The sequence below is a fragment of the Rana temporaria genome, chromosome 1 (genome assembly GCF_905171775.1).
Source record: "Rana temporaria chromosome 1, aRanTem1.1, whole genome shotgun sequence".
Taxonomy (NCBI): domain Eukaryota; kingdom Metazoa; phylum Chordata; class Amphibia; order Anura; family Ranidae; genus Rana; species Rana temporaria.
The window spans coordinates 583513220-583533293 of record NC_053489.1 but is presented as its reverse complement, the minus strand read 5'-3'; the positions used below and the strand labels follow the sequence as shown (position 1 = coordinate 583533293).

At 39.3% G+C, this 20074-nt stretch overlaps 1 protein-coding gene across 1 annotated transcript in view; it reads right to left on the bottom strand.

The window, feature by feature from the left end:
• The window catches only part of GABRA2 (gamma-aminobutyric acid type A receptor subunit alpha2), a 273826-nt gene that overhangs the window by 117780 nt on the left and 135972 nt on the right, over positions 1-20074 (bottom strand). Inside the window, exon 5 of the mRNA XM_040334997.1 lies at positions 10635-10855. Within this exon, the coding sequence (XP_040190931.1) occupies positions 10635-10855 (221 nt within the window). The remainder of the gene's footprint in view (positions 1-10634; positions 10856-20074) is intronic.

Genomic DNA, 20074 nt, shown 5'->3' with positions numbered 1-20074 from the left:
GATTGTGTGAACGAGGCTTTACAGTGCGGGGATGTGAGTGACTAGGAGAGAAGCCATATCGTTTTTCCTACCTGTAGGAAGAAACAATATGACTCCTCTCCTTTGACAGCACAGGGATTTGTGTGTTTACACACACATATCCACGTGCTGGTGCTCATGCACGCGATCACGTGTGGCCGGCGGCGATCAGGTCCCCCGCCGTGCAGCAGGTGCGTGCGTGTCCTCTGGTGGCTAAAAACGGGTAGGCTGTACCCGTACTGGATTTTGCCCAGGAGAGCAATTGTGGCACAGTATATCTGCGTGACACAGTCGTAAACTGGTTAAAGAGACATTTTTGTTTTCATTTGCTTTTCAAATAACATTTTATTTATTTTTTATTTTGTATTGCATTTGTGTAGTATAGTGTAGTGTAAATATGAGATCTGAGGTATTTTTGACCCCAGATCTCATATTTAAGAGGTCCTGTCATGCTTTTTTTTCTATTACAAGGGATGTTTACATTCCTTGTAATAAGAATACAAGTGACATGTTTTTTTAAAAGAACATTGTAAAAAAAAAAAAAAAAGTGAAATAAATTATAAAAAAAAGAAAAATGTAAACCCCATCCTGCCGAGCTCGCGTGCAGAAGTGATTGTATACGTGAGCAGTGCTTATGAAAACGGTGTTCAAACCACACATGTGAGGTATCACCACGATCATTAGAGTGAGAGCAATAATTCTACTCCTAGACCTACTCTGTAACTCAAAACATGCAACCTGTAGACATTTTTAAAATTCGCCCAAGGAGATTTTTATGGGTAAGTTTGTCACCATTCCACGAGCGGGCACAATTTTGAAGTGTGACATGTTGTGTATCAATTTACTTGGGGTAACATTATCTTTCACAATATAAAAAAAATTGGGATAACTTTACTGTTGTCTTATTTTTAATTAAAAATCGCCATTTTATTCTCAAGGGTGTTAGAAAAAAATATATAATGTTTGGGGGTTCTAAGTAATTTTCTAACAAAACAAAACTGCTTTTAACTTGTAACCACCAAATCTCAGAAAGAAGCTTGGTTCTTAAAGTGGTTGTAAACCCACTTTAAAAAAATAAATAAAAATAACACCTGCAAGGCATAATGAGCTAGTATGCATAGCATACTAGCTCATTATATAATACTCACCTGGGATCAAAGCCCCCACTGTGGTGCCTGACACAGCACCAGCCGGTGACATGTTGTCCCGGAGTTACTTCCAGGTATTACGGCTCCGGGGCTGTGATTGGCGGGAGCCGTGATGACGTCAGTCCCGTGAATGCATGTGGGACCCACCGGGAAGGGCACAATCACTGAAAGCAACGACACGTTTGTGCCATTGCTTAAGTGCGCATGTGCCGATTACATCGACACATGCAAGATACAGGGGACATCTTCTAAACTGTTCAGGTTTATGAGATATCCAGGGTAGCTAAAGGTACAGTAAGCCTTATTATAGGCTTACCTGTAGCAGCAAAACGTGTGTTGCAAGGGTTTAAAACCACTTTCGGTGGTTAAGTTCTGATAGATCACTTCATGCTGGCCGCATTTGCAGGTACAGCTATGTAAAACTTTAAAAAATAAGTGCCTATATGGTTTAAAATCCCATAATGCATGTTTCACTCTACTTTGCACATGCTCAGTGTAAATTAATAAATAAAGTAAAAAATTATATATTAAAATGTATTAAAAAAGCAAACATTTAAATGTAACACCTCCTGCCCTGCACACACCGGAATGCAGACACGAGCGCATGGTGCACACATGTATGTAAACTAGAATCGCACCACACATGTGGGGTATCACAGCAAACATTGGAGCAAGAGCAATAATTCTTGCACAGTTACAGTACCTCTAAACTGATGCATTGTAAAGGTTTTTAAAGCCTCGCCTATGGAGATTCACTGTATCAAGGGGGAATGCAATTTTAAGACTTGGCATGTTTGGTATCTATTGACTCAAGGGAACCCCAACTATTTTATTGGGTATTATAGTGTGTGTGTGTGTTTGTGCAAAAAAATCTGAAAATGTGTGTTGAATAAACTTATTTTACAATTCCTCTGCTTTCAGCAAATATATAATGTTCTGGGGGGATTTAAGTAATTTTATAGCAAAAATTGCAGATTTTTACATGTGTGCAAAAAAAAAAAAATAATAATAATAAATGTTTTAGTGCTGAAGTACTCAGTGTTGTTAAATACCTGTACACATGCATGAATTATTATTTGTATCCTTCCTTGAGCTTACCTTTAATAAAAAAAAAGAATATATACTGTTTATGTACTGTACATATCAGGTCCTTGTTTGCTCCTATGGTCTGTTGAGTTTAAGATGTGGAATCAAGCTGATAATACATCCTGTGCAACTGAGTGCATTGCTACACTGCAGAAAGACCTTAAATATTTGAGAAGAGATGATCTGTTGAAGTTGCAATGTCAATATTCTGAGATTTGCAGTAAAAAAGCATGAAGCTATATAGAGAGCTCAAGTGGAAAACAGAAAATCTGCTTTACACACCATGACACAGTGTTCCTTTCTACAACTTATCCTTCAAAGCTTCTTTAAACCATCACATCCATATCTTTCATGTGATGCTATTCCAAGCAAAGCATTTTGGGGGCAACAGTTATTGTAATTTAAATGACAGAATCCTACAAAGTGTCTCCTCACTCGAGAGTGAACTCAGCTATATAAGCTTCCACTTTGAAAATGCATTTTTTGATCTTTACAGTCTTAGGTGTAACATATAAACGCACTTGCTTATCAGATACTTCAAAGGACTTTTCTATCTATATGGACATTTTTTAAAAAAAAAACTTGTATTGAGAAATATGTTGCACAAATGTCTTTTTGACATGAGATGAAATAAGCTTTTGAACATTTGCAAAATAGATTTTAAGATAAAATTCTACACGTTGTGCAGGTGCATCTCATAAGAGTAGAATATCATCAAAAAGTTAATTTATTTCAGTAATTCAATTCAAAAAGCAAAACTCATATTATTTCATACAGATGCGTTACACACAGAGTGATAGATTTTAAGCATTTCTTTCTTTAAACGTTGATGATTATGGCTTATAGCTGGTGAAAACCCAATATTCTGTATCTCATAAAACTAGAATACTACTTAAGACCAATAAAAAAAAAAAAAAAAGAATTTTTAATACATAAAAGTTGACTTACTGAAAGGTATCTCAGAAAAGTGGGTACACCCCTCACATTTTTATTATACCTTTTCATGTGACAACACTGAAGAAATTACACTTTTCTACAATGTAATGTAGTGAGTGTACAGCTTGTATAACAGTGTAAATGTGCTGCCCCCTCAAAATTACTCAACACGCAGCCATTGATGTCTAAACCGCTGGCAACATAAGTGAGTACACCCCTACGTGAAAATGTCCAAATTGGGCCCAACTAGCTTTTTCCCTCATGTCATGTGACTCATTAGTGTTACTAGGTCTCAGGTGTGAATGGGGAGCGGGTGTGTTAAATGTGGTGTTATCGCTCTCACTCTATCATACTGGTCACTGGAAGCTCAACATGGCACCTCATACCTCATTGCTCCACACAAAGATGGCCTAGGCTATAAGAAGATTACCAAGACCCTGAAACTGAGATGCAGCATGGTAGCTAAGACCATACAGCGGTTTAACAGGTTCCACTCAGAACAAGCCTCATCATGGTTGACCAAAGAAGTTGAGTGCACATGCTCAGCGTAATATCCAGAGGTAGTCTTTGGGAAATAGAGTGCTGCCAGCATTGCTTCAGAGGTTGAAGGGAAGGGGGCAACCTGTCAGTGCTCAGACATTACACCGCACACTGCATTAAATTGGTCTGCATGGTTGTCATCCCAGAAGTAAGCCTCTTCTAAAGATGAGGCACAAGAAAGCAAGCAAACAGTATGCTAAAGACAAGCAGACTAAGGACATGGATTACTGGAACCATGTTCTGTGGTATGATGAGACCATGATAAACTTATTTGGTTCAGATGGTGTCAAGCGTGTGTGGTGGCAACCAGGTGAGGAGTACAAAGACAAGTGTGTCTTGCCTACAATCAAGCATGGTGGTGGGAGAGTCATGGTCTGGGGCTGCATGAGTGCTGTCGGCACTGGGGAGGTACAGTTCATTGAGGGAACCAAGAATGCCAACGTGTATTGTGACATACTGAAGCAGAGCATGATCCCTCCCTTCAGAGACTGGGCCACAGGGCAGTATTCCAACATAATAAAGACAAGACAAGACAAGACATAAGACCCCCAAACACACCTCCAAGACAACCACTGCTTTGCTAAAGAAGCTGAGGGTAAATGTGATGGACTGGCCAAGCATGTCTCCAGACTTAAACCCTATTGAGCATCTGTGGGGCATCCTCAAACAGAAGGTGGAGGAGAAAAAGGTCTCTAAAATCCACCAGCTTTGTGATGTCGTCATGGAGGAATGGAAGAGGACTCCAGTGGCAACCTGGAAAACTGGTGAACTCCATGAACAAGAGGGTTAAGGCAGTTCTGAAAATAATGGTGGCCACACACAATATTGACACTTTGAGCCCAATTTGGACATTTTCACATAGGGGTGTACTCACTTTTGTTGTCAGCAGTTTAGACATAATGGCTGTGTGTTAAGTAATCGTTAGGGGACAGCAAATGTACACTGTTATACAAGCTGTACACTCACTACTTTACATTGCAGCAAAGTGTTGTCACATGAAAAGATATAACAAAATCTTTACAAAGATGTGAGGGTTCTACCCACTTTGTGAGATAATGTATGTCCATGTGCAGTATAGAATGCACTAAATACTTGATCAGGGATCCTTTTGCATGAATTACTACATCAATGTGGCGTGGCATGGAGGTGATCAGCCTGTGGTAATGCTGAGGTGTTATAGAAGTCCATGTTTCTTTGATAGTGGCTTTCAGCTTATCTGCATTGTTGGGTCTGGTGTCTCTCATCTTCCTCTTGACAATACCCCACAGATTCTCAATGGGGTTTAGGTCAGATGAATTCGCTGGCAAATCAAGCATAGTGATACCATGATCATTAAATCAGGTATTGGTAATTTTGGCAGTGTGGGCAGGTGCCAAGTCCTTCTGGAAAATTAAATCAGCACCTCCATAAAGCTGGTCAGCAGAGGGAATTATGAAGTGCTCTAGAATTTCCTGGTAGAGGGCTGTGCTGACTTTGGACTTGGCAAACCACAGTGGACCAACACCAGAAGATGACATGGCTCCCCAAATCATCACTGTAAACTTCACACTGGACCTCATGCAACTTGGATTCAGTGCCTCTCCACTCTTCCTCCAGACTCTGGGACCTTGATTTCCAAAGGAAATGCAACATTTTCCACAGTCTGTGATAAATTGGGGAGCCATGCCATCTGCTGGTGTTGATTCACTGTGTTTTTATCAAGTTCAAAGTCAGCGCAGCCCTCTATCAAGAAATTCTAGAGCACTTCATGCTCCCTCTGCTGTCCAGCTTTATGGAGATGCTGATTTCATTTTACAGCAGTACTTGGCACTTGCCCACACTGCCAAAAGTACCAATACCTGGTTTACTGATCATGACATCACTGTGCTTGATTGGCCAGCAAACTCTTCTGACCTAAACCCCATAGAGAATCTGTGGGGTATTGTCAAGAGGAAGATGAGAGACACCAGACTCAACAATGCAGATGAACTGAAAGCAGCATGGGCTTCCATAACACCTCAGCAGTGCCACAGACTGATCGCCTCCATGCCACGCCACATTGATGCAGTAATTAAGTGCACACTATGCTGTACATGGACATACTTTTCAGTAAGCCAACATTTCTGTATTAAAAATCAATTTTTTATTGGTTTTATGCAATATTCTAATATTCTGAGATACTGAATTTGGGGTTTTCACTAGCTGTAAGCCATAATCATCAACATTAAAATAAATACAGTAAATGATTGAAACATATCACTCTGTGTGTAATGCATCTACAGTGTATACAGTAAAATATAGGAGTTTCACTTTCTGAATTGAATTACTGAATTACTGAAATAAACTTTTTGATGATATTCAATTTTTTTTTAGATGCACCTGTATATTTAAAAAACATCTGTAAGAATATAATACACACTATTTTATATATAAAAAAACAAACAAATAATAACATAATTTTAAAGCACCTACTCCTACAGTATCTGAGATTTTGATATTTGATTTAATTTAGGGAACACTGTTTAATTTCTTTAGTCTTTTGATTCATAGGAGGAGGCTTAACAGTTTTCTTATATGTTATTTAATACTTTTTTAAACTAAGATTTAGCAAAAACTTATTGAATTTATCACATAGTCATGCCATACAAAGAAAAAAAGCGGTTTGAACACAACTCAAGAGTGGATCAAAGTTTATAGAGTACTTTGCGCAGCATTTCTATTCACTGAGGTCTGAAAGGGTTACAAGAAGGGGAAAAAGCACGTAAATTTACACAAAGATTTTTAGAAATCTATAAAGCCTTTCAACATTCTCAATGTTATTTTATAACTGTAAGAGAATGTAGAGGACCTACTACCCACTGTTTCAAGCCAGAAAGACCAGGTCTGTTCAAATTTGCATGAGCAAATATGAGTTAGTATGTATGTTTTCGAAGTGATATACACCTATAAAGTTCACATACCCATTGCTCAATTGGAGGGAGGGCATGATAAATTCTACAAGCAAATTTTTATATTAACCCCCTCTGCCTGGCCTATTTTAAAATGGCAACCGGACAGTAGCCCTGTTATTTTGGGAGGATGCTCCAGCATGATCTGTCACTCACTGTGTCTACTGGTACCATGTGATAACTGTGGCTAATCACAGCAGATTACATGACAATTGTACACAGTAAAAGGCTTTGATTCATGCCTTTCATTATTTACTATTGTGATGATCTCTATGATTGGTCACAGTGATCACATGGTACAGACAGGACCAATCACAACCCATCTGTACCATGGGATTAGCTGTGGTCACAATAGTAAAGACCGAATTAATAGTTTTCATTCTGAAAAATTATTGTTTGTAAAAAAATTCTGATCACTTTCCCACACTAGTACAGTGTTACCATGGTAACACTGTATTGCTTTGGCCACCGTATGTACAAAAAAAAAAATTATAAAAAATGTAAAGGAAAAAAATATATATTTTTTTTAAAGTGATTTTTTTTTAAATTTTAGTTTTTACATACTGTCACCAGTCAGCGTCCCTGATCACTGCCACACCTGTTATATGATGACACTGTATTGCACTGCTGACAGTATGTAAAACATGTAAAAAAAAAATGAGAAATAAAATGCAATTTCTTAATTTTCAAAAAAATTGTGATAACAAGTTACTAGTTCAAAAAACTTGCCTATTATTAAATACCTTAGACTGTGTAGTTTCCAAAAGGGGCCATTTGGGTGATATTTGTATTGTCCTGGCATTTTTGGGCTTCAGTACATCAGGATTGATCAATTTTCAGATATACTGTATATACCATAGTTTGACTCTATAATATTCCTTCAGACTTTACCAAGGAAATGTAGCAGTATACCTATTGACATCCTACCTTGACATTCCCATTGGAGCTAAAACTTTCCGAGATTTGGACAGGAGCTGTTTTGTCACAATGTACAACAGAAAATTGCATCTTTGTGTGTCTTTTCTCGCTAATTCTCTTCTACCTATCACCCCCAATCTAACAGGTAAATTGTGCACTTATCTGTCATAAATGGCTTCCTACACTGTTTCTTCTCTGACTGAAACACTGAATGGTATGAAAGTATTTTTAACATGAGAGTATTGGACAGTACAGCAACTCAATAGGCAAAGCTGCGCAGGACGGAACACTTTCAGCAAACCTGGCAAGAAAAAGCAGATGCCAGACAGCATCAGACAAAGGAGGCAGTTGGAAGGGAGACTGGCAATGGGGCCTCTATAGAGGAAGACTACTGAAGCAGGATAGAAGCCTAGGATCCGACCCTACTCTGTTCCTCCCCAACTGGAACCTGTCCCTAGGCTAAGCAATCTGTCCCTAACCAGTGGGGCTCCGTCCCTGGCTTACCCACTATGCAAAATGCATGCCATCCCAAGGAAAGGACGGTGCTATATATCAGCACTGCCCATATCAAAGTCAGTCAGGACCACTGCTCTCTTGATGGCACCTACAGAGGGCTTGAAGGGAACTAAGCTCTCTGTGACCTCTGCCTTCCCTGAGACACCAGACCCAACAATGCAGATAAGCTGAAAGCCACTATCAAAGAAACATGGACTTCTATAACACCTCAGCATTACCCCTGCTGTACACTGCCACCCATGTAGGAAGGCCAAACTATATCTACCAATGCTTGGATGTACTCATGCTCTGGGTTTTCAACCTTCTTCTGTGTTTATGGCCTCCACCCCAGGTTCTGGTTCTTTTCTGCTTGCATCTACAATTTTCAAGAGTTAAACAAGCCCCTAAACTTTTTCTGACATTTGGAATCAGTGCATAACAACTTTGAGCATCCCTCTGCTTCTCAAAAAGCCTCTGCAGATAACCAATATTTGACCACACCCACCTTCAAAGGTGGTGATCTGTTGGATCTATCCACCCACAATATTTTCCTCAAAGTCCATTCTCAGAAACTAGCACCAAGCTTGGACCTTTCAGATCCATCAAACAAATCAAACCTTTTTGATTCCATCTTTGCTTCCTCCCTCTATGAAGATACCCAGCTCCTTTTACATTTTCTTGCTGAAACCAGTCAACCTGGAAAACCATTGACTCCTCTACATCTTCATTTGTAGTTAGGGGAGTTCAATGATTCCAAGAATATTAGAGATTACTACAATACCTCATTCACTTGGGTGCTGGCATCCTGTGATCATGCTGATTTTCTGGTAAAAAAGTTCCATTGCCTACATCATGATCAGCCTGTTCCTTTGGGCCTGGAGGCTCCTTTTTAGAGATTGGTAATGTTATGGGGGTGCCAGACATGCTGAATCCGCTGCTTCTTCTTTCATCTCTCTGAGTGCAGCTCCTTTGCTTCCTGTAGTTGCTGTTCAGTCACTCTCCACTCCTGGCTGGAGTATCACTGCACTGCTGGTAATGCTGCCTAACCCAATGGCTGATGGAGGCATTTGCATTGGGTCATGTCCTCATTGTTGGCAGTGCTGTAGCCCTTTATATAAATGTCACTGGGGGTTACCTTCTAGCTCCTATCTTATGTTCAGTCTTGCCTTGTCTCTGGATTGCCTTAGGTACCAATTCTTGTCTGAATAACGGATATTCTATTGACTTCAACCTGCCCTGATACTTTGCCTGGATAACAGATTACATTACTGATTGCTGCCCGCCCAGACCCTTGCCTGAATAAAAGTTTACAATGCTGCTAGCCCCATGCCCTGAACCTCTTTTGAATATGGAGCAATTTAACAGAACCTCTACAACACTGAAAAGGTCTATTTTTCTAGTTTAAACTGTGCTAGTTTTAAAATAACAAGTTTTACTGTAAATAAATAGTACACCTTTTGTTCTATAATTTGTCCTGTTTATATTAATGTCAAAATTGTGTTTCTATTACATGGTGAAGATATTTAAAAGGGCCCTTTTCTTTTGAAATATGTGCATTTAAAAAAGTCACTAAAAACATTAACCACTGAAAATAATAGCTAAGACGAGAAGCAGAAGAATGAGATAATTAAGGCTGATTAGGGTTAGCTAAGGTTAAAAACAATTTTTTTTCTCCCTGAAGTGTTGTTTAATGGACATAATGTGCAGCTCAACCCCTCCTTTTGATCTTTTACGAATGAAACAACGTAATTACAATGTAACAAAATAACATTGCTACATAATAAGTGAGAGCCAGGGCTCGGTCCAAACCTTTCAGTGCCAGACAATCAGCTAGGGCTGGGGCATTCGCTGCCCTGTAGCTGTACATACAGAAAGGGGTGAAAATGCTCCTGGCATCATTGACCTAACATGACCACATGTATTAGGCCAATATCAATGATGTCTCAAGCATCAGTACCCGTTGCACAGGGAGCTACAAGTTGAGGAACGCCCTGACCCCAGCTGATTGGGCTGGTACTGACAGCTTCCTTCCAGGTTCTGCTGAACATGGGTTTAGAACATACACAAACTCATCCCTATACATCAGAATTCCTATTGAAACTGTTGTGATAATGTTAATTTACACAGGCTGTTTTCTTTGTATGCCATCTGTGACCCATTGAGGAGATTTACTTTTATCTCCTGTCCTGTAGCCAAAACAAGTGAGAAGAAATCCCTCCAAATTAAGGGAATCCCTTGCCCCCCAACCCCCCTTCATTCCCAAGTCACCAGAACTAGGGTGCCTATTGGAAGATTTCCCCTATATTACTTTCCTGGGAACAACCCAAATTTGGGATTTTTTTTTTTTACTTTCACTTGCAATTATAATGGTAAACAGGGCAAAAAGAAAGAATGAATGTCCCTAATGGGGGCACAGACAGCAATAAAAGCCTGTCTGGGGTTCTAATCCCTCTTCACTCTGTCCAAAACCCTTAGCTACACTTTAAGTCACTCAAAAGCAAAACATATTAAAAATGCACACTACCAGTGAACACCCAGGACTTTAGAGAACAAAAAAATGCAATACCTCATTGTATAAAGCAGCGTTCCATCATCTTGAATTCTTAAAAGCTTATTAGGCATCGTCATATTGTGGGCTATAGATTTCTTCCCATTATGAAAGAAAGTGTCTGGAGTCCAAATTTTATTAGCCATCAGATTGTTTAATCGAAGAATGCGCATTGGACCCGTGAACCTCAATCTCTCATCTTCCCAGTTTTGCCGAAAGAACACATCTATTGTGTACTCCTAAAATGAAAAGCAAACATTGAAAGCATTTAAAGCTAGCCACTCTTAACTGCCTTCCCGTGATTTTCTGCACATTGTGATGAATATAGAATAAATACAAATAATATAAGGGTTTACAGTATCTTGCTGTGCCTTTCATTATCAAGAAATTAAAAGATAAATCCATTTTAGGGCTCCATGCACACTAGCATTTTCTTTTAAGCTAATAAAAATGCTGGGAAAAAACGCTGGATACAAAACAATGTTAATAGTTTTTTGTAGTAACGTTTTAGTAGCATTCTAGGAGCATTTAGGAGCAATAGTGTTTTATAAACGTTTTTGCAATTCTTTAAAAAAAAAAGGAAAAAAAGCTCAATAAACGCTGTAAGTAGCGATTAGCAGCGTTTAGGAACATTTAGCAGCATTTAGGAAATTTCTGCTGGGAAAATGTTCCAAGAAACTCTACAAAAAACATTTTGCTTTCTGCTTCTAGGCACTGAAGCTCAAAAAACACTAACAGCCTAAAGAAGTGTGCATGGACACATAGGATAACACCAATTAGTTTCTAGGAGCTTAAAAAAAATAAAAAAAATAAACGCTAGTGTGCATGGAGCCTAAACCTATCCACAAGTAAAATAACAGTTTTGAGCTAAAGCAGAAATTCTACAATTAAAGTAAATCGGTCTCAAACTTGGTCAAATCAAATTAAGCATATGTTGAAAATATGCATTTGCAGGCATTTGGTGTAAACCTGCACCAGGCTATGGACATTTAATTATTATCATACATTAACAAGCATCAACTGGTATTTAAAATAAGGCCGCCCCTTACTGACCTCTGTAGCTGCAGGCACCGTGAATCACTATCCTCAAATTTTCCACTAGAGGAACTAAAGCTGGATTCAGTTTCTCAGCAGCTTTAGAAGTGTCTTGATAGAACTCCAGCGCTCTAATATAGACACAAGACAGGTGCACTGTGCTTACATTAAAAGGCTGGAAGGTTGCTAAGTTTACTACTGGGAACAAGAGTAGGATGAGAAAAAGCTGTTGAGAAATCAACTTCAGTGCTTCTGACATTAAAGTAGAACAAAAGGCACATTTTTTTATTTTTATTTTGGATAGAGCAAGGGAGGGTAGTAACCTCTGTCAGATTTATGTTCACCATCTGCATCCCATTGTGAAGATTACCCTTCACTTCATGTCCCATAGCCAAACAGGAAGTGGCTGGAAATCCCTACAAATTAAGGGAATTCCTTGGGTACTTCCAGGTCCCTTTTGGAACATTTCCCCTCTATTACTATTGTGGGGACAACCCGATTTTTTTTTTTTTTTTTTTTTACTTTCACTTTCAATGATAATGGTAAACAGGTCAAATAGAGAGGGTGAATCTCCCAAACGGGTACACAGATAGCAATGCAAACTGACAGGGGTGCTAATCCCTCTCAACATACAAAACAAAACAAAAAAGTTTTGCCTTTAGTTATACTTTAACTTTAAGGATGAATTGCTTCACATTGCGTGCAGCTGCAGATGTCATTGAGGACTTGTTTTCACTGCTTATTTAGAATATATAAATATTTGAAGTCTATAGTCTGATCAGTTCACTTTAAATACACTTTTCCTATAATGTACTGTCATGGTTACGCTTGGCCTGCATCTCACCTTCTAAGTCTCCATAGCTGACAGTATAGTTGCCCATTACTATGGTAACCAATAGCAGGCTTAAAAGCAAAAAGATACACGGGCCAAGCTTGACCTCTACAGGAAAAAAGCAGATTTCTATGTCTTTGAATCTGCAGTAACATTTGCTGTTTTATTAAAGTTAACTTATGCTTTTGCATTTTGTGTACCTGTGAACTATACAGGTTTATGCCACGTTTACTTTAATATTTATTTTTAGCAAATTGACACCAATACAAGAGCAGTATCTGCACAAGCATTAAAGCCCATGATACAAAGTTAGAAAATAGATGGTGTATATGTTATTCAACAGAGACCAGTGATTCATAAAATCATGTTTATGGGGATTGTTTAAAGCTTAGTAGTGGCATATAAAAAGTGTGGTAACACTGAATTTACATATAACATTTCCAAATGAAGAAAAACAGAAAGAAATGTCAAATGCAGATTACGTTGCAATAGTGGAAATATAAACGTCCACAATAATCTCTTCCTATCAAGATTTTTGTCAATACATGACTGAAAAAGCATATATAGGTGGACTTTGTCCCCAATTACAAAGCCCAAAATAACACCATTAAAACCCTATGACTCTATATAATGCTTCCAGTCATTACCTCCACGTAATGATTGCTATCTATTGACACTGAGAAACAGGGCTTTTTTTCAGGGGGAACTTGGGGGAACTCGGTTCCACCACCTCTGGCTCAGACCCTTTGGTGCCTGCTCACCACAATCACTTGTAAACACAGAAGTCTGGTTTCTGTGTTTACAAGTGACAGCTCTGCACTCTGTGTGTAACCCCCCTGAACTCTGCACTCTGTATGGAATGCAATCCTGGTATTTAATGCCCCTTTAAGACCCTTCTACTGTTTGTGATATCTGAATGGGGTCGTGGTTGAGTTCCTGCACCTATTTTATGAGAAAAAAAGCTCTGCTGAGAAAGCATTTGATTGCTTAGATTAAGGATTTTTTTACAGGTCACACTTCAGCAACTTGGTATCCCTGACCACCTTCTAGACATTATGGCCCTTTATAACTTTTCCACAGCCCAGATTTGCATGAATGGCCATTTCTCAGATCCTATCTAAATCCTAAATGGGACATGCCAAGGGTGTTTCCTCTCATCCCGGTTATATTCTGACCATAGTGTTTCCAATGGTATTACTTCCCAAACTAAACAATGACACTCGTGCAATATATACTGTATATATGAACCAGTACAGCAGCCTGACTGCCTTACAATATTTTTTACAAATTCAGACGAGTATAAAACAAAGTGAAAGAGAGAACTTGTATGTGTTTTAGGGTAAACTAGCATTGTTTTCATAGTTGGTAAAAAGGCTTTGCACTCAAACAAAATGATTATTTGTCGGATCAGTGAGTGGAACGTAAATCATGATAATATACTGAAATTCTGCTGTTACTGAAATCTTATTACTGAAAACATAAAAATTCAAATACTGCTTCTGTTCATTTCAAACCTCTTAAGATGTCCTGCTCTAGTAAAAATGATAATAGAGATGGGTATAGGAGATAAAAGACTGAATAATGTGAGTCTCATAAAGATAGACATCACAGCACTGCAAAGATTAATTGCAAATCTCTAATTCAGTAATAAGTGTGGGTCACTAATGTGAAAAACTATTAGTCTAAAAAGGAAAATGCATTTAGCTGACAGTCAATACTTGGCCAACTAAAGTAGATCTATTCAAAATAGAGGGTAGAGGGTCAATAAATGACTGGTTCTTCAAAGCAAATGATAAGCTGATTGAAACAGGCCTATGGCACAAATACTTCTCATTTAAATGCACTCAATGTAAAAGAAACTTCCTTTACAAAAAATATTAAAACATTTTTACATTTCAACATTATTAGCACAAGTTGTGAATATGCTCCTATTTTATGGTTAGGTGTGAACTTTTCCCACACTATATTGTTTGTAGCATTTATGGTACATTCATGCAATTATCTTAAGGCTAAAATAGCTTAAGCCAATATTTTCTAAATACAAGAGCTATGTGTATTCTCACACAAATCCTGGTCTCCCTTCCAGGATCACACTGTTCTTTTAGGCACAGAGTAATATGATTGTGGAGGGGCAGACAAACCATTATGTTTTATGGAGAGAAAGGGAGCCGGTCATAGTTGTAAGCCTGCCAAAGCCACTGGAAATTACTAGACATGTGCACACTGAAATATTTTGTTTCAGAATTTTTCGAAAATACATTTATTTAGTTACTCACAAAATTCATTTTTATTTATTTTGTTTCGTTAAAAAATGCATTTGTCCGAAAAACCAAATTAATTAAGGTCGAATCTGTCATTGAAGGTTTATGCTGTCTGTCGAATGTTCTAAGAAGATTAGACGGAGCAGCTAAACTGTACGACGCCGTAATCGTACATTTCCGGACGAATGTTCAGCCTACAAGCGATAGAAGAATTCCAACACTGTATGACACTAGTAATAATTATATTTATAAATTATTATTACTAGTCAACAAACATTCAAAGTCTTCTATAGCCTATGGGCTGAGCATTTGACCGGAAATGTACGATTGCGGCGCTGTACAGTTTAGCTGCTTGTTGAATCTTCTTAGAACTTTCGACAGACACCATAAGCCTTTAATGACAGATTCAACGTTTGTATGTTTTTTGCTGTCATCACTACTTTACAAGGTAACAAGATATTGGGTCTGGGATCAAAAGCAACATTTCTGTCTTTGCAGATGACACCAAGCTATGCAGTGAAACAACATCCTTACAGGATGTCTCCAATTTACAAGCCGACCTCAATGCTCTGTCTAATTGGGCAACTATGTGGCAGATGAGGTTTAATGTTGATAAATGTAAAGTTATGCACTTGGGGGCTAAGAATATGCATGCATAATACATACTAGGGGGAGTACAACTACAGGGATCCATAGTGGAGAAGGATCTGGGTGTTTTGGTAGATCATAAGCTCAAAAATGGCATGCAATGCCAAGCTGTGGTTTCAAAAGCGAGCAAAGTCCTTTCTTGTATTAAGAGAGGTATGGACTCCAGAGGGAGATATATTTTTGCCCCTGTACAAATCATCAGTAAGACCTCAGCTGGAATAGGCAGTTATCAGTTTTGGGCACCAGTTCTCAAAAAGGATATTGGGGAACTAGAGAAAGTGCAGAGAAGTGCAACCAAACTGATAAGAGGCATGGAGGAGCTCAGCTATGAGGAAAGGTTAGAGGAACTGAATTTATTCACTCTTGAGAAGAGGAGAATACAAGGGCATATGATCAACATGTACAAATATATAAGGGGTCCATATAGTGGACTTGATGTTGAGTTATTCACTTTACGGTCAACACAAAAGACAAGGGGGCACTCTTTACGCCTAGAGGAAAAAAGATTTCATCTCCAAATACGGAAATGTTTCTTCACAGTAAGAGCAGTGAAAATGTGGAATAGACCTCCTGGCAGAGGTGGTTCTGGCCAGCTCAATAGATTTTTTTAAGAAAGACCTGGATACTTTCCTAAATGTACATAATATAACTGAGTACTAACATTTATAGGTAAAGTTGATCCAGGGTAAATCCGATTGCCTCTTGGGGGATCAGGAAGGAATTTTTTCCCCTGCTGTAGCAAATTGGATCATGCTCTGCTGGGGCTTTTTGCCTGTCTCTGGCTCAACTGCGGGTATAGAATTGGGTATATGGGATTGTACGATATTTTTTTTTTTTTTATGGTTGAACTGGATGGACTTGTGTATTTTTTCAGCCTGACTAACTATGTACCTATGTAATGTCTGAGTTTGCAAGGTAGTTTGGTGCATATTTTGGTTATATCCTGTGATTATTGATATATATATATATACACTGTATATGTGACATACTCAACTGGGACATCGGCTTTGGAGGGGACTAGAGGCAAGCCTCCTACCCACTGATTATGGCCCATGGAGGAGACCAGGGATTTTAGCTGCTTCTTCCTGGCCAGAGCATGGTAGAGAGTTCAGTTCAGTCTGATCCCAAGGAGAGAGCAGATCATTCTCCAATGAAGGACAACAATGTGAGGAACGCTCAGAGTGAGGCTTGGATTGATTCTCTGAATAAAGACAATAAAGTTTCCTCTCTGGAGTGGATGGAAAGGTGTAATATTAATGTTGTACAGGTTAATGATCAGAGGAAGTATGATGGCCCTCTTGCAGACTGGGTTGGAGAAGCCCCTCCACTTGGGATAGAAATATTTATCAACAATCTCCCTCAAGGAATTTATGAAGATACATGTATTCAACTTTTTCAGACTGCTGGAAAATTGTATGAGTTTTGTCTTAAGATGACTTTTCTTTTTTTTTTAAATCAGAAAAGTGTTTATTTATTTTTTTCTTTTGAAAAAGGAATACAGTAGCAGTACAGAATAGTACAGCATTAATTGGCGGCAAAAAGGAAACAAGGCCATTCAGGGTACAGAATTAGTAAAACATAAAACCAAGAAACAGTACATATTCTCAGTGACAGTACTAAAGCAATTCCTCCAAACCCCTGGCACACTGCTTTTAAGCACATTGAGCACAAAAGAAGTATAAGGCGATAAATGATAATAAAAATAAAAAAAAATTAAAAAAACAAGGAAAAAAGAAAAAACAAAAACAAAAACAATAAGGGGTGGGGAAACCACCCCAGCCTGTTGCCAAAGGTATCACATGTGTTAGACCATACATCCCATGAACTCCTCAACCATTAGTATAGAGAGATGATCCCATCCCTCCATTGCGCACAACCCGGTCCTCAACCAAGTAATAATCTGTCAAGTACCAGTTGTGGAGGGGCCACTTCCGGGGAACTCAGCCACCCCTGCCATATGTTGTCAAATTTTTGTGGTGCCTTTCTGTGCAAGTACGTGTTCTTCTCCCTTATAAGGATCCTATTGACCTCCTGTATCCACTGTCGGCTCGACGGAACCCGGGCAGACAACCAATATCTCGCTATAAGCTTCCGTGCCAAATACAGTAGTCTAAGCAAGGCAGTGTACACAGGAGGCAGGAACAGGTCCTCATCCACACCTCCCAGCAAGCACATCAGTGGGCCTACCAGCAGCTGGACCTGATAGACAGAATTAATGATCTTAACCACAGCGTTCCAGTATCTCACCAACTTGGGGCACCTCCACAGCATGTGGATGAGGTCTCCCGGGTGAGCCTGGCATTTGGGACATATGGGTGTATCACGCCTACCCCATCGGTGCAATTGTACTGGAGTCCGATATACCCTGTGAAGAATAAATAAATGCGACAGTCTTTGGGCCGCCGAGACTGAAACCAAGGGCCCTGTACTCAGTATTTGCTCCCATTGCTCCCCATCTATCGGACCTATATCACTCTCCCATTTCCCTCTGCAGGGAAGAACATCAGGGGCTTGTAAGGGTGCTAGTAGTTGTAGGTACGTCCTGGAAATAAACCCCTTTTTCTCAGTTTCCTCAAAGACTGAGCCTAAGAAGCGAGATTCCTCCTGTCGCAATGTGGAACAATGACCCTGGGATCTAATCGCGTGAGCTAGCCTAAGATATTGATATTGTGACCCGACCAATAAAGGGAATTCCTCCTTCAGCCTTTCAAACGATTTCAGGGCCGCCCCATCGAAAATTTGACTTAAGAATTGAATGCCCGCTGCCTCCCACCTGGAGCAATCCTGAATTTTAACTAACTCGGTATAAAATCTATTCCGCCAAATGGGCGTACTAGGCAGGAAACCCATGATCCCCATCCTCCTCCTAACCGCATTCCACAGTTTTTTTAGAGGCAAATCGTAGGGCTATTGTCCGGAACCCCAGGGAAACCCATCTCCATATGAGACATTGCAGAGTACGAGGTGGTGGGGTCAATGAGCAGGGCCCTAGAAGGGTCCGTCACTGTTGGCTGGTCCCAACCTGCAAAGTGCTGTAATTGGGCTGCGTAGAAATACGTCTGAGCATGGGGAACAGCCATTCCCCCCTGATCCTTAGGGTATTGTAAAGTGGAGAGTAAGATGACTTTTCTAGTGGAAAGATTACACAAGTTAAAGTTGGGTAATGAGACTTGGATATCCCTGGGTCTTCTTTCTGGGGAACTGGTGCCAAACTGTCTGGGTGGGCACTGACCTGAGTCACCTAGGCCTGTCTAGATGACTAATTGTTAATTAGCTTACTGTTTAACTAAGATCACTGTTAGCTGTTAATTGGATTGCTGTTTGAAGTTTGCATTGTCATGCTAATATTTCCAAGAGGGGAATGTCCTCCTGGGGAGTATACAGTATGTGTCTAAGTTTTAATAAAGAGTAATTTTGTTTGTTTTATTATCTCAACATCTTATCTGAGTACGATACTTGAGGTAAAGGGCTGGTATTAGCTCTCGGCCTGCTGGAAAGGTTTGGAGGGCAAGAGGCACTGCTGGCGGAAGCACCCAGGCGGGTGCTAGGTGGTTTGTCACAATATATATATATATATATATGTGATAGACCAACACTAAGTGGCACAAAATTGTGAAGTGGAAGGAAAACGATAAATGGTTTTCACTTTTTTATTACAAAAAAATATGTGAAAAGTGTGGCATGCATTTTTATTCAGTCCCCTTTACTCTGATACCCCTAAATAAAGTGTAGTGGAACCAATTGCCTTCAGAAGTCACCTAATTAGTAAATAGAGTTCATCTGTGTGTAATTTAATCTCAGTGTATATACAGCTGTTCTGTGAAGCCCTCAGGGGTTTGTTAGAGAACCTTAGTGAACAAACAGCATAACGAAGGTCAAGGAACACACCAGACAGGTCAGGGATAAAGTTGTATAAAGCAGGATTAGTTTATAAAAGCTCTGAATGCATCATCCGAAAACAACTGCAAACCTTTCAAAGCATGGACGCCTAAACTAACAGGCCAGGCAAAGAGAACATAATCAGAGAAGCAGCCAAGAGGCCCATGGTAACTCTGGAGGAGCTGCCAAGATCCCCAGCTCAGGTGGGAGAATCTGTGTACAGGACAACTATTAGTTGTGCACTTCACAAATCTGGCCTTTATACAAGTGTGTCAAGAAAAAAGCCATTGTTGAAAAAAAGCCATAAGAAGTCCTGTTTGCAGTTTGTGATAAGCCATGTGGGGGACACAGCAAACATGTGGAAGAAGGTGTTCTGGTCAGATGAGACCAAAATTTTACTTTTTGGCATAAAAAATACTATGTGTGGTGGAAACTAACACTGTACACCACTGCATACAGCAGTTTACGGCTCTTTGACCATCATTAGAGCAGTGTATGAAAACCATAGCTTCTTTGCAGTAGGGTGTGGGTCCAACAGGACAATACAACTATGTAAGTGTTACCCGTAAGTTATATTTTTCAGATTTAATATCTCTCAGATATGATTTGGGTAATGAGAGTTCTTTGACCATGAGTGAAAGCTTTAACACAATAAAAAAAGTGTATTGGTATATACTAAGTAGGCCTAGGCTAATACACAGCAATCTATCTAATTGTACAGGAAAAGGGTAAAAATCATGGATTACATGAAGGAATACATAGTATATTTCTTAAAACATTAATCCACAAACAATAGGACAGAA